The sequence below is a fragment of the Pteronotus mesoamericanus genome, unplaced genomic scaffold (assembly GCF_021234165.1).
Source record: "Pteronotus mesoamericanus isolate MK-2021 breed Mesoamerican mustached bat unplaced genomic scaffold, CSHL_Meso_final scaffold_582, whole genome shotgun sequence".
NCBI classification, from domain to species: domain Eukaryota; kingdom Metazoa; phylum Chordata; class Mammalia; order Chiroptera; family Mormoopidae; genus Pteronotus; species Pteronotus mesoamericanus.
Window position 1 is genome coordinate 7,389,105 of NW_026555323.1, and position 14,412 is coordinate 7,403,516.

The following is a 14,412-nucleotide window of genomic DNA, read 5'->3' on the forward strand; positions in this document are numbered from 1 at the left end:
TCAGATCCAAATTTTAAAAAAAATGCAAGTGAAAATATCTATTCACAAAAAGCAATTTAAGAACTTTTGAACTTGAACTAGCAGGAAAGAAAATATCTACCGAATGCTTTAACTTTGCTTTGACAACATCTAATGTCCAAAATAAAATGACAAAAATAACTGAATAAAATGTTATCATATCCACTATGCATTTTCTAATGTTTTAAAAGAAATTGTTTATGCTGCGTTTTAAGCTCTGGGTAAAAGAGCTTTCAAGAAATCTGTGATCCCACTCGGATTAAAGATAACCTTCAACAATTGGCTACAGAAAGAAATGTCCTCTGGAAGCAGCTGGATTTGATACCCTTGTTTGAAGATGAATCTCTGCACGCGCACACATGCACACGCACACGCGCACACACACAGCATTATGCCTAACCACCTTAAACTCAATAGCAAACGATTTTGTAAACCTTGCCAATGGCAGAAGCATCAAATTTTGGTGGTAGGCTAAGTACCAATAAAAGAAAAACCAGGCTTAAAATGGTAATTTGCTATAAAAAAAAAAATCTGTGCCAACTTGGCAATATACTGGATCTTGTCCCTTGTGTATCAAGATGAACACACCACAGACTATCGGAGAAAATTATTATAAAAACAGAGATTACACAACATGAAAATTTCATGTATATTTTTTTACTAATGTAATGGTGTCTGCATGCAGATGATTCTATCAAATTAAAAATAAATTGCTGAACTTGAAATCCCCAAGCAGCAGTCCACAGGCATTTACCGGTGGGACTCTTGTCATTTATGAGTTTCTAGCGCCACCTGCAGGACTATCTTTAAGGGAACCCGAGCAGTGGTCAGGCTACCTGCTATATTCTTTTTTTTTTCTTTTTCCTTTCCCTTTCTTTCCTTCTTCCTCCTTGCGTGTGCACGAGAGAGTGCTAAATCTCCAGAAAATCAATTATTTTCTTCTGAAAACATGTAAATTAGTAAAAGTTTAAAAACCACCCATGAAATGCAAAATTAAACTTACTGAAAGAAGTGTAGCTGACTGAGGCCACAGGCAGCTCATGTTTTAACATCACATTGTCCATTTTGCAAAGCATAATTCTGATAAGGGGATTAGCCTACAGAAACTTCCTCATGAAAAGTGTCTTCCAAGAAAAGCAGCTTTGGCTATGGAGTAGTTTACAAAAAAAATTAAAATTGCATGTACCTGGCTCCTACTAAAGCAGAAAAAAAAAAAATGTTGCCAACAGCAGATTCATGCTTACTATGTCCATCTCCTTTTAAACAACAAGCATATGCAAGATATTATTTCACTACAAGTGTCACAAAAAATGGATCATCATCACTGTCTTCACCATCGTCATCAGTATCACCATGAAGTTTGACAGGAAGCTTCGTCTGCTGTCAAGAGACGGGTTAGGCATCTGACTGAACAACACTGACTTTTATTCTCCAGGGCATGTTACCCCTCAAGAATAGCAATGCCACAGACTTATAAAGTAGTTTCCAAATGTAAGACATGGGGAACAAAATTTTAATGTTTAATAACAAAATCCATGGATACTGGGAAGATGCAGCTCAGACTCCTGAACTAAAACCAGGATTTCAAAGTTTGTGACCTTCAAAGCCACACCCAGCAGACAGCGCGTGGGGGCGGGGAGCCCTCCGCTCTAACAAGCTGTGAGGCCTATGGAGAGTCATTTCACTGACGCCTTCGGCTCCTCCCCATTCGGATGGACAGGAAACGCCCTCTGAGTTAACATTCTTATAGCTCCACGCATTTCCAGACTTAAATCAATAGCCAAGGGGGTCTGGTTTTAACGTCAATTGAGCAAAGATGTGCATTCCTTTATTTTTTCCTTGACAAAATGAAGCATCTCTGGCAATGAGTTAAAACAAAGACATTTTAAAAGCTTGAGCAGGAATAGAAAAACCATTTTAAAGGACAAAAAAAACCCACATATTATTTGCAGATTGAAGAAAACTCCTGCAAGATTAAGTCAGTAAACATTGTCGAGAAACATGGCTCAGATGGGGACGTACTGAGTCAGATTTTGATTTGTCTCTGTATCTTTTTTGTGCGTGTGTGAAAATGAAAGCTAGACTATCAGGCTAATGAAATATTTCCACTCCAAACTGGCTCTGTTATTTAAAAGCCAATGACACAACTCCAGGGTAGGAAGCGAGAGAGCAAAGCACACTGTCCTAAATCATAAATCAAGTGGCAAAGCACAGCCCAGCACAGTAAACCCTAACTAGACCACAAAGAAGGTTTCTCTCCATAAACATCAGATCTGGCAGCTGGAATGATTACTGGGCTCTCTTGTAACTGTTACCTGTGGTGGGTCTAATTACAGGCTTGCCCAGCAAGCACGCCTGCGTCGCACAGCAATAAAAGGGCCATCCGCTGGCCAAGCCCAGCCAGACAAGGGGAGCACATACTGCCTGATGGGGAGCCCCGGAGATCAGGCAGATAGACAAATAAAATGACAGCTTAGGGACAAATGACAAAGCTTGGACCACAAAAAAAAAAAAAAGACAGTATCGGATTAGCCAGAAATATAAGTGCTGGGCACGGCTCTTCAACAGGTCAAAACAGAAGCAGGAAATTGGCTCAAGCTGTGTTCACACATACCCGCTCCCTCTCTCTCTCTCTCTCTCTCAATCTCTTGCTCTCCCCCTCTGTTGCCCTCCTTCCACTCTTCCATCTCTTTTTTTCCTAAATATTCTTGTCTATTTTTTGCATCACTCAAAAATGTGAGCCCATCCAGGAACCACCTATAGAAACAGGTGGAATCAGAAGGAAAAGTCCTCAGCTCTGTAAAAATCAAAACTTAAATCTCCCCAGATTCAAGGCCCGTCGATCAGCGTTACAGATTTGCCAGGTCCCCTCCTCTTCCCCCAGGTGTCCCACTGAGGGCTGTCTCTTGGCCATTTTGCTAGTGAGCACCATCCCCTGGGTGGGCAGGAGCAAGAAAAAGCTAGGAAAACGCTTCTCAGGCCCAGTCGGGATGACGTTGTTAAGCTGTCTATGGATTTTGCCCTCTGGTGGGGTCCATAGGCTGTTACAGCCGGAGGAGGAGTTGGAATAAAAAGAAAGCCGTCACAGATGGCTCGCACTGGTTTCAGCACTCTTCCAAGGGGCACGGACTAGATGCCTGCTCCATGCCCAACACTGTCATAAGCAGTGAGGACCTACACAAAGATAAAACCCAGGCCTTGCCGATTCTGTATCTCAGGGTCCTGCCGCAATCCTCGACCCTATGGCTATGTTACACCAAATAATTGTTTAGCATATGACATTAACCGGAAGTATTAGGTCATTCAAATAATCCTTTCTATTTAAATTTTTTTCAGTTACAGTTGACATACAGTATTATATGAGTTGCAGGAGTACAACAGAGTGATTAGATATTTATATACCTTATGAAGTGATCACCCCAGCAAGTCTAGTACCCAACTGGCACCGTATATACGTACTACAATATTACTGACTATATTCCCTATGGTGTACTTTACATCCTTGTGACTGTTTCGTATAACTGGCCTATTTTTCATGAGATGGCCTTAATTTATTAGGTCAAACACAGAAAGTACTATCATAGCCTTAAACATAGACTCACCTGCTTCTGCATTTGGTGGTTCCATGCACATTAATTAGGCCTAGAAAGAGTTGATTCTTGAGCATTAGTTACATGGCATATAATACAAGGGTCTGTATCTCTATCCTATTCTTGAACAGGTTGCTAGCAAGACCTCACATCAGATCAAGCCCAACCCCCATTCGTAGTCCATGTCATACTCTTCAAATATTTTTATGCTTATTACCTAATTTGATCTCCACAGGGAAAATTTAATTTTTTTCCTATGGTGTGCTTTAATCATTGAAAGGTTACCTCCTTGGTTCAAATATAAGAGGAGGACAGTGGAAGAAAGAAAGTAGGGGGCAGCAAAGGAGGTGGGAAGGAGTGCTGGGGAGAGAGGGACAGACGAAGTAAGAGTGACGGACTGCTCACTAGGAAAATTCCCCCTTTGTGTCTCAGTGTCTCACATGAGACCACGGGCAAATGATGGCTGCGGGAAGGGAGGGAGGGAGGGAGAAGGCCAGCTTGAAGAAGGGGATCGAGCATTGGCTGGGTCAAGGAGTGACCTGCTCGCTGGAGTCTTCTCTTTATGATTGAAGATCTCAAAATCGGGATCAAGTTCAAATCAATGGGAGGGTTTCTCCAGACAGTAGAACTAGACTGAATCCCCTGGACTCTGCCAAAGACCATGGCTCCTAACCCAGAACATGCACAGAAAGTAGAGAATGTGCTTGCAAGCACATCCAACAGGAAGCTCAGGGGCCCCATGATAATGACAGAGGGCGCCCATATCTGGCCTGGACGTAATACAAAAGGTGAGTTAACACCATTCACTTACTATCTAATAGGGCTAAGTGAAGACTGGCAACGCACCAAGGATTAAAAAGTCTAGGATTAAAAAAATGAAGATGTAACGCATACTAGCAAAAGTTGGGATACTCCCAAAATTCCCAATGATTTTAGTCAGCATAGCCATGATCCTACCTGGAAGTAAAATTCAATTATAAAGTTGAAATTACAAACATGAAAATATGCTAAAATAGTTAAGGCTGTCCTTTTAAATTTTCAACAGATAATCTTTTAATGCAATTACTATAATTTTATTAAATGGAATAATTAGATAATGCCTGAGAAGTTGTCAATAGAAGGTACAATTATGTTGCAAAAATTATAATCACAATTTGCAATAATGGATTGTTGTTATAAAAAAAGCTGTATATTATTTAAAAATACATAATGTAGTCCTCTCTGGAAAGGAAGATTGGGGAAATCATCTTACATGTTTAAATAAACCAAATATAAACTGTCAAATATTTTAAGCATTTTATGTATTTATACATTTTGCATATAAGTGTGTGTATATATATATATATATATATATATATATATATATATATATGCATTTAGGATGTCTAAAAAATATCTTCTCCAGGCAAAGTGATTATTGGAACTGTGAATTTTTTCCAGCTTTAGGGAAACGCGGTTAATGTTGAGTTACAACTGCACAAACACCTGCCAGCAGGCAATGGCGTCTGCTTTGCACACGCAGGTGTGACTTCCAGCGGATGTGGAAACAGCCACTGAGAGTTCAATCAAAGGCAGGTACAGCTAGTTGTGAGTGAACTGGTGATAGAACTTGAAGAAAAAGTTAACCTTTTAGGCGAAGCTAACAGATAAACATCTAAAAGCCTCAAAAAAACATTTGACCAGCACTATGTGAATAATACATCTGAAAACAAATTTTCATTGTAGTTGTCGTTTGTACCAACATAAATTCAATTGGAATGTTATTGGGCCAAAGAGGGGATCATAGACAGAAGCTACCAAGATCTCATATAAAAATTGTTCCTAAACCATACTCACTAAATGTTCAACAGAGAAATTTCTTGTTTCCCAAGTGCCTTTTGCGTGTGTGTGCGTGTGTGCGTGTGTGTGTGTTAGAAGGGTCAGCTCTATTACTGGTACTGTGGCTTTGAAGTTTAATATACAATCATTTCTCAAAATTCCAGGATCTCTAAACACAAAGAATTTTGTGTATGTTAAATATGGGCTATCTCTAAGAAAGTGGAGAACTGCATTTTTAACCTTCTTGGGTTAGGGAGGGTTGATTGATGCTTTAGATTATGTATCATATTGCAGGCCCTGTCAACTCTGAAGAATAAATTCTTCATTTTTTTTGCTACACTCAAAAAGTTTCAGGAAAAAACTCACAGATGTGAAAATCATAGCTTTATGAAGATGCCCATTGATATATGGTGGACTTAGATTACTTTTAACATCAAACGTCCAAGAAAAAATTTAATAAAATGAGGAATCCATCAATGCCCCACAGACTGGCCTCCCCCGATGCACTAGGTGTACAGTGCCCGAGGGATTGGTGGAAAAACCAAACTACGTAAGCGCAACCCTTTTGTACGGAATTAGGAGACTTTTGCTATTTAAAATACTCTGATGATGACATCTGTCAAATGAAAGCTTTACTGTCATATGAAAAAAAATAATACACTTATGCCATGATACCACTTCAGGCCTTTTATAGATAATACGGGGGTTTCTAAAATATAAGTACTCAATAAAAACCAAAGCAAACCAAAACAAATCCATAGATATAACTGGTTCTGCAATACCAATTATAGCTCTAAGCAACTAACGTAATTCTGGGGGCAAGATCCATGAAAGCAAAATGTTGTCCCAAAAAATAAAGGTCTGGCTACACATAAACTTATTTAAAATATATACAATAAAATAAAGGAGCTTAAATATGTTTTTTTTAATTTTATCCTAAAAATGCACTTTCTTATATGCTCTTCTTTTAAGAGCAGAAATAGTTCTGGAATGCCCCATTAGGAATGTCATTACAAAAACAGCCTCTAATAAAATTATACTTCATCAGTTTAGGGAGGGGAGCACCCCTCTATAGCTGCAGTATCTCTGAGATCCACTATGGGTGGTCAACATACGTGTGAGACAAACGTAGAGTTCCAAATTGAAACTGAAAACCAAACATGTTTAAGTGAGCACTCTTCATTCCAGTACCTTCGGGACAACAGAGAGCGAGCGAGCTTGGCAGAGGGAACGGGCAGGGCAGAAGTGGCCCCCCTGCCAAAGCTCCCTTCCCGATCAGAAGCCCCCATTAAGACAACCTATTTCTATTCATTTGTGGTAATCTTTCTTCAGATCAGGCCGGCAGCCCATTAATCATTTCTGTCATTCTCCTACATAACCCAGGGCAACAGATCTGTTTTTCTAAAAATCACAGTGCCAGAAGTTAAGCTCAAGAAAAAGAAGAAAATCCTCTCCTCCCTGCAGAGGCCGGCTGGGCTGCTGACTGGAAGAAGCCATCGACTGAGGTGACTTTCCTCTCTTGCCCACAGTCACACAGAGCGTCTCAGGGAAAGTGGTTAAGAGAATCCAGGTAGGTAGTGGAGGAATAGAAGCTGAAGGGGAAGCCACCACATGAAGCCCCCGGCAGAGGAGAACTTCAGAAAGGGGAACGGATGAATAAACGCCAAGGCAAAGGCAAATAGAGATTAACGAAATCCTTAGTAACGATTTGATTAAAGCCAATTGTTTTACCAACTTCAGGCTAAAGAAAAACGTTTATGGAAGGTCAAGGCTGCAGCCATCATAGGCCCTCTACATCCCACAGCAATAAAATACTGAAATTAGCAAGACCAAGCAAAATGCTCTCCAATATCAAGGACAAAGGCTCTGAAAGAGCTGACACACTTGTTCCACAGGTGGGTGCCACAAAGGCTGGAGTAACCTTGAACCCACTGACATCTTGGGCATTTTTTTTTTTTAAATTTTAATGAGGGTATGCCTGTGAGGTGGGACAGAGCAATGACGATAGAACATAAGAGACAACAGGACCGTGGTCATGACATGGGATCATGACTCAGACTCCTCACACATCATATGAGGCCCTGCTGAGAGCTTTGCATAGGACGGAAATTAATGGCATGATACAAAATGTGCAAGATTAGCAGTTGAGAGACGTGGTTTCTCTTCCCACATCTGAGCCTACCAATCTGACTGAAGACAAGTCCATTTACAAATGAAGGAGAATGCCAGGAGATGTAGAGAGAGGGCATGGGGCCAACTTTCAAGTCCTCCCAAGTTTCCTGGACTCTCAGTGGTGACTAGGGTGGTTTTAGGATCTCTAGTGGCTCTGAGATTCTGTGATTTCATTACATGTATAAGGATGGGCCCATGTTATCAGCGAGAGGTACATTTCACATACATTAGTGGTTCTCCTTTGTGGGGCTAAGTGAACTTATAACACGTAGTAATCAGTTATTTCTCAAGCTATGTGATGTGAATAAATGCTTTTTATATCAAAGTTGGTGAATGGTTTACCTAAAACAAAAATTAGGGCAATTCTGTCTTCATTTAGTCATGATTTTTCAATGACCCTTTCTCAAAAAACACTGGCATTCACTGGAACAAAGGGAGAGATACGTACACAATGCAGGGACTATACTAGCATGGTTATAATACCACCACAAAAACATTTAAAATGATACAGAACATTGGTTCTCTTGAACTTACCAAGAAGTAGTGCATGAGTAAGATTTGGGTAAGTGAAGAGATTTCCAAGGGTAAATCTAACTTACGCACTATATTATCTTAGAAATACATCTACATAATGACCTTTGCCGTAATATATTTTAGAAATATGAATAGATACCATTTATGTTTAAGTTTCCCTACAGGTGTGAGGTGCAGTTAGGTCGACAGTGTATCATTCTGTTTTATGCCGGTAAAATAAAGCCCATCTGCCTTTGGACTTAAGACTCAGACGCAAACAATTTGAGCACAAAAAAGGAAGCTTACCACAAATGCTACTGCACTTCTCACTGTGGACTCCCACTGGAAGCAGCTTTTAAGGAACTGTATTGTATTCCATATCGCCATGGTGATTCTTTTCACACGGTCCACATCTCTTGATAAGATCTGATCAAAAGAAACGGAACACCGAGAACTAGATTTGAATACTCCCAATATTCTCTTTAGATCAGGCAGCTTGGTCATTTAAATTATATTTTGTATTGCTTCCAGTTAAAAAATAGAAAGGAGAAGTCCTCATGCTTCTTCTAAAATCTTTTATAAAAATACGATCATCCATAGAGGAGAGGAACATACAATGCATTTCATGGCACCTTTGGTAGAGAATAACCTATTTCATCACAATGTTCATCACAAAAGTGAGCTGGCAAAAGCTACAGACCCAGGCATTTGGGGGGGGGTGGGTGTGTGTGTGTGTGTGTGTGTGTGTGTGTGTGTGTGTGTGTGTGTTAGAGACAGAGGGAATGGGAGCAAGTGTCTCCCTTGTTTAGTTTAGAAGACAATGGGTAATTTATAGTAAAATGTACAGATATTCTCACTCATTGAGTCCAGAAGTCTATAAGAAAGTATAACTCTGGAAAAGGAACTCAGTTCTCCCATCTCCTGGACGTGTGACTTGGGCCAGGGTCTTAACCTCTCTCTTACACAACGTGATTGATACTAGTACCAACCTTGAAGCTTGTGGAGAGAATTAAAGGGCTTGGAATAGTGCTTGTCGCATAGTAAGTGCTTTAAAGCACCATAAGCATGTTTCAATTTTATGACAATTCGGGGACACCTCATGGTATAAGGCACAGGGAGGGGGACCCTAACATACCCCCAAGGCCAGCCCCAATTCCCTGGGGCTCTCAGAGCCCAAAGCCACCCCACAGGGAGGTCTGTGTTTGGCAAAGGAAATGTCTTTTCTCCCAGTTGTAGGCAGACTTGTTTCAATTTGTTTGCAAAGCAGCTACCCCACCCACCTCCACTCAGGTTTTAACTTTCAAGTAAACAGAGCAAAGGCTATAATACTAATAAAAATATAAGAGGTTTACTCCAATTACACAGAGTAAATATTACACTTAATGTTAATGCAGACCAAAGCAAAGCACTTGGATGCTCCCTTCAGAAGACATTCAAGGCCTTTCCCAAGTGTGCCCCGTTCGCGGGGAAACAAAAGGAAGATAAGGTGCCTTTATATTTAACTTCTTTATGTCATCCACAGCTGCCCACCCCACAGGAAGTGGTGGAAGTAATAAACGCTTTAAAAAGGGGACGCTTTGTTCTTTGTTACACAACTGGAGAGGGACAATAGGTACTGAGTGAAATCCTGAACAGCGTCTGAACAGGACAGGGTGGGGTCTGCAAAGAAATGTAAAAGTCATGTTTTAAAAAAAAAAATGTGCAACTTCCCCTGCGGGGCTCAGACCTTCACGCTGGGTTGAAATGAAGACAGAGGAATTCAGGGCGACGGGCACAGAGCGAGAGAGAGGCCATTCAAAATACGGTGAAGTGCCAACACACCCAAATTTAGACCACACAAACGACACAGACGTGGTAGAAGCTGTGTGAGCCTGAGGCTAGAAGTCACTAAAGAGCCACTGGGTTAACTTCTTCATGAACTAAATAGACAGAACACCTGCCTGAAGCTTCGAAGGACAGACGCAGAAATGGTTATGATTATTGGAAAGCAGGCAGGGCAAGGAGATTCCGGAGAGCGCTCATAGGGGCTTGACGCTCAGAATTTGTGTTTATAGGACGGTTCGGGAGATTAATGGAGGGCTGACGCCTGTTTGAGCCAATAGATATGGTTTAAGTCTTTCCCTTCTTACTCAGCTGACTAAAGTCTTTGTTTTGGGAGAGGAGAACAGAGGGAAGGAGGAGAGGGGGGAAGGGTGGCAGGAGAGAGAGGAGAGGAGGAGGAAGGGGAAGAGGGAGAGGGAGAGAGGAAGGGGACTTGCAGCAAGTTAATGACAAAGGGGACTTCAGGTCCTGGATGCTGAGTGTACCAACAAGCCAGCTTCCCATAGAGACCTACCTTTTTGGACAACTTGCGGCTGTCTTCCACAAAGCGCTTTTCCCTGGGTGAAAACGTCCTAATGCTTGCTTTGATCTAGAAAGACATCACTGTTAAAAAGGGAGGCATTTCTGTGGATTTCACTTCTCCCTTTCTCTTCTTAATGACTAGGAAGAACCTGGAAACCAATACCTTCTGACCCCAAGACCTGGGGCGGGGAGCAGGGAAACGGTGGCCGCCCCTGAGCCCTGCGTGTTTCTGGGGATCTCACTGCCTGAGCTTCCCTCTGCAGGGTCAGACCCATCTGGAAGACTCCAGAACATTTGCAAATCAATGGAGGTATTCTGAACCACTGCAGAGATTGGGTTCCTGAACTTCTCAAAGTGAAGTGTCTAAAAAGGAAAACTTCCTTTCACATCAAATTTTTGGGCTACTTTTTCTTGCATGTGAAAATCTGCTTTCCACTTATAAAAACATCTTTTGTACAGATAATCTCATTTCTTCTCAACGATCCAGAGAAATAGGATTAATAGCAGTTGAAAACTGGAGTGTCCAGCACCAATTTGATGGCTGAGTCTTAAAACACTTCTCTCTCCCTCTCTCCCTCCCCCTCCCTCTTTCTCCGGGTCTCTCCCCCGCACCCCCTTCTTCCTCTCTGCAATACTCTGAAACATTTTACATTGATTTGAGTTTCCCCAGACTCGTCACCTTTCATGTTAGGAACCGAGAAACTGGAAGATATGGCCAAGTTAGACTTACCGGATTATATATGAGGTCCATCTCCAAGTAAATAACTCCTTTAAAAGCTTGTTCTAAATCTTTATTCTTCAATACGTAACAATTGGTTTGTCCATCTCGAATCTGTCATAAGCAATAGATACAATATCAACTTTCTATGGGGTTTAGACTAAACTGACAAAGTTGAGAATGCAGAGTACAATACGGATGAAGCACATATTAAGCAAATACTAAAATCAGCTTAAATCAACTTTTAATTCTAGAGTGCTGTTATAACTGATAAGATAAAGTAACAATGACCAGGCTGAACCTGATTATATTAATGGAAAATTAGTGGCAGAAATTATTACTACATCCCCACGGGCTTTCCTTCAAAAAATCTCAGAGGTTATACATTTTTATTTATTTAAAAAAGATAAATATTCTACAGAATTCCTGTCCAGTATTCCTCAAGACAGCTAAGGTCATGGGAAAAGGGAAACTTGGAAAAAATGTCACAATTGAGAAGACGAAGGAGATAAGATAACTAAAGGCAATGCGGTAGGTACCCTGGGGTTGGGTCTTGGAACTGAGAAAAGACATTATTAGAAAAGCTGGTGACATTCAAGTAAAGACCAGAGTTTAGTTAATAGTAATGTACAATGCCAGTATTGGGGTTTTGTTGTTGTTGTTGTTGCTGTTGTTGTTGTTGTACTTTTGACAAATGTATCACGGCCATAAAAGACGTTAACATTAGGGGGAACGAGGTGAGCGGTATATGGGAACTCTGTACCATCTTTGCAACTTTTCTGTGCACTGAAAATTATTCCAAAATAAAAAAACTTATTCAAATATCTTTTAAAATAAATAAAGGCACCAATTTGAATAACATGATCCGTGTTTCACCGCCGGAGAAGGAATGCGAATTAAATAAATGAGGTAGCTAAAGTTCAGGTCAAAAAATCCAAAAATATTTAAAATGTACGAAACGCTGAGAAACCTTCAAACTCAACAAACGCTTCCAACAGCCTCTCCTGGCAGGTGCCACCGGCAGTTCCACACACTCATCGAGCTGTGGGCCCCAGCACGAAGGCATCTAAGAAAAACATTTCCTGCATCATTTTGGAAACAAGTCGGCTCCCATTAAGGCACTCTCTTCCCAGAATTGATAGTGGTGATGCTTTTATTACACACAGTAGTCGCATATGTATTGATTAAACTTCGGGCTTGCCGGAGGCATACCTGTTAACTCCAAAGTGACATCAGCAAAATTGGAGCTGACCAAAAGCTCCATTTGGGATTGCCCATGATCAAAGATTTGAAATAACCTAGGAAATTTGAGGCCATGAAATTTGAGCCATATTTTAAAGGACTATTGCTGTCACTACAAGTGTTCAGCACAAGTGTGCTTATGAACAGCAGTGGAAGTGAGTTGAATAAGTCACGGAGGCGGGGCGGGGGGGTCGGGGACAAAGCCATTTCATTTTACAAGGGAGAGGTCACCTTCCTTGCCAAAGTCGCCCCACCTCTCTAGGTTGAATAGCTCTTACACAGAGAGATGGTTTTCCTGGCCAGTGGCTAAAAGGAAGGAGTGCCCCATAAAGACCTGGTTTCCTTCCTAAACGGTGTCCAAACAGGATTCGGAGCTTCCTCTTTTCTCCGCAGCCTCACTTAATAAATTGTGGGTGTGAAAGTTGAAAGAAATAAATACAAAAACAGCGTGACCATTTGCCAAGCTGACTTTCGTCCAATTTAGCTTTGCTTCGACCCACAGGCATTGTACTGTTATCTTAAAATTTCCATTTCTGAAGGGTTAGGGAAGGTCAACAGAAGAACAAGAGGTGTCAGTATAAAAAGAAATATTTTACAATAAAAGAAGTTTTGTTGTTCTGTGGGGTTTTTTTTTAATTTGGTAAATGATCATTTCCTCTTTCTCAATGTCCTAGAATTGTGTCAGCAAAACAGAGTCCACCTGGGGACATTAAAGCAGCTATTAAAGACAGAGATATAATTAAGGCTCTTTAGATTTGGCACTTTAATATAATACTGTCCTAAAATACATAAACTACAAGTTCAAAAATGTGTAAAAACTCTGAAAAAAATGACAGAAAAAATTAAAGGCCCTTTGAACTTTCATAAATACCACAATCCCTCCCCCTGGATGAAAATTAGATAGAAGTTTGGTGTGTATCCCACCTAAATTTGTAGTGAGAATTCATATTCATAAATATAGTCTTAAAGAAAGTATTTTCAATTTTTCATCTAAGTGTCAAACTGTATTTTGCAACTTCACTTTGTGTCTGTCAATATGATTTTATATTTAATAATTTGTATTACTATATAGATCTATCTCATTTCTTTAAACTTCTATATAATTTTCAAAATATAAATAAATTACAATTTATGAATTTTCCTGTTGATTAACATTTGGTTGATTCCACTTTTTCAGTCTGTCTGCTATAAGGGATGTCTTGTAGAAAAAGGTAAAGAATAAAGGAAAGGAGAATGTACTACTTTGTATGTGAAATATGTTCGGTTCATGAACCAGCCAATGCATTTGAGGATTTAGTATCATAATTAAACACTAAAATGGTAACCAAAAAGGAAAAAATTTAAATATTTTCATTTACCACAATCTTTTTAAAATTTAATCCTCAGTAAATTTTCCACAGACTTTATATAATTGAACTTCAAACACCAGAATATAGGATTAAAAGTTCTATAAAATCCCAACTTGCTAAACTCCTCTAGGTACGCATTATGTAACAGGAAATAAAAGCAAAACATAATTCTCTTGTCAAGAACTGTTTACTACATATACTTAGAAATCAGAAAATTATTTTTATCTCTTAATAATTTTAAAGCCTCCACTAAACAGGACAACTAAAGCATAGCCAAAAGAAAATTCAGAGTCATAGGATATAGCTACTTCGATGGTTTTTTCCTTCCTGCAATTCTGTATTAATTTATACTCCTAGCCTCTGTGAATGAGCCTGTCCATTTTCTTGCAACTCTGCCAACTGTAGGCATTTTTATTTAATATACAGCAATTTCCTAGGAATAAAACGGCCTCAGGTTGTTTTAATATGTGCTTTTTTAATAACTAATGAGACTGAACATTTTCCTTCATATGTTTATTAACAGCAGGCCGTGGTAGGACTGTGAGACCAGACAGACTTCGATTCAATTCCCATCTCTGGCATTTAGCATCTGTGTGGCCATGCGTAATGACTGCATCTCCTCGAGTCCCAGGTGACTCTAAAACAGACA

The 14,412-nt window shown here is 40.1% G+C and overlaps 1 protein-coding gene across 2 annotated transcripts in view; it reads right to left on the reverse strand.

The window, feature by feature from the left end:
- MCTP2 (multiple C2 and transmembrane domain containing 2) overlaps nucleotides 1-14,412 on the reverse strand; it is a 136,313-nt gene that overhangs the window by 33,747 nt on the left and 88,154 nt on the right. For both annotated transcript variants that reach the window (XM_054561886.1, XM_054561887.1), the window contains 3 exons: nucleotides 11,185-11,286; nucleotides 10,447-10,521; nucleotides 8,418-8,537 (listed from right to left, as the gene is read on the reverse strand). In XM_054561886.1, coding sequence (XP_054417861.1) covers nucleotides 8,418-8,537; nucleotides 10,447-10,521; nucleotides 11,185-11,286 — 297 coding nt within the window. The remainder of the gene's footprint in view (nucleotides 1-8,417; nucleotides 8,538-10,446; nucleotides 10,522-11,184; nucleotides 11,287-14,412) is intronic.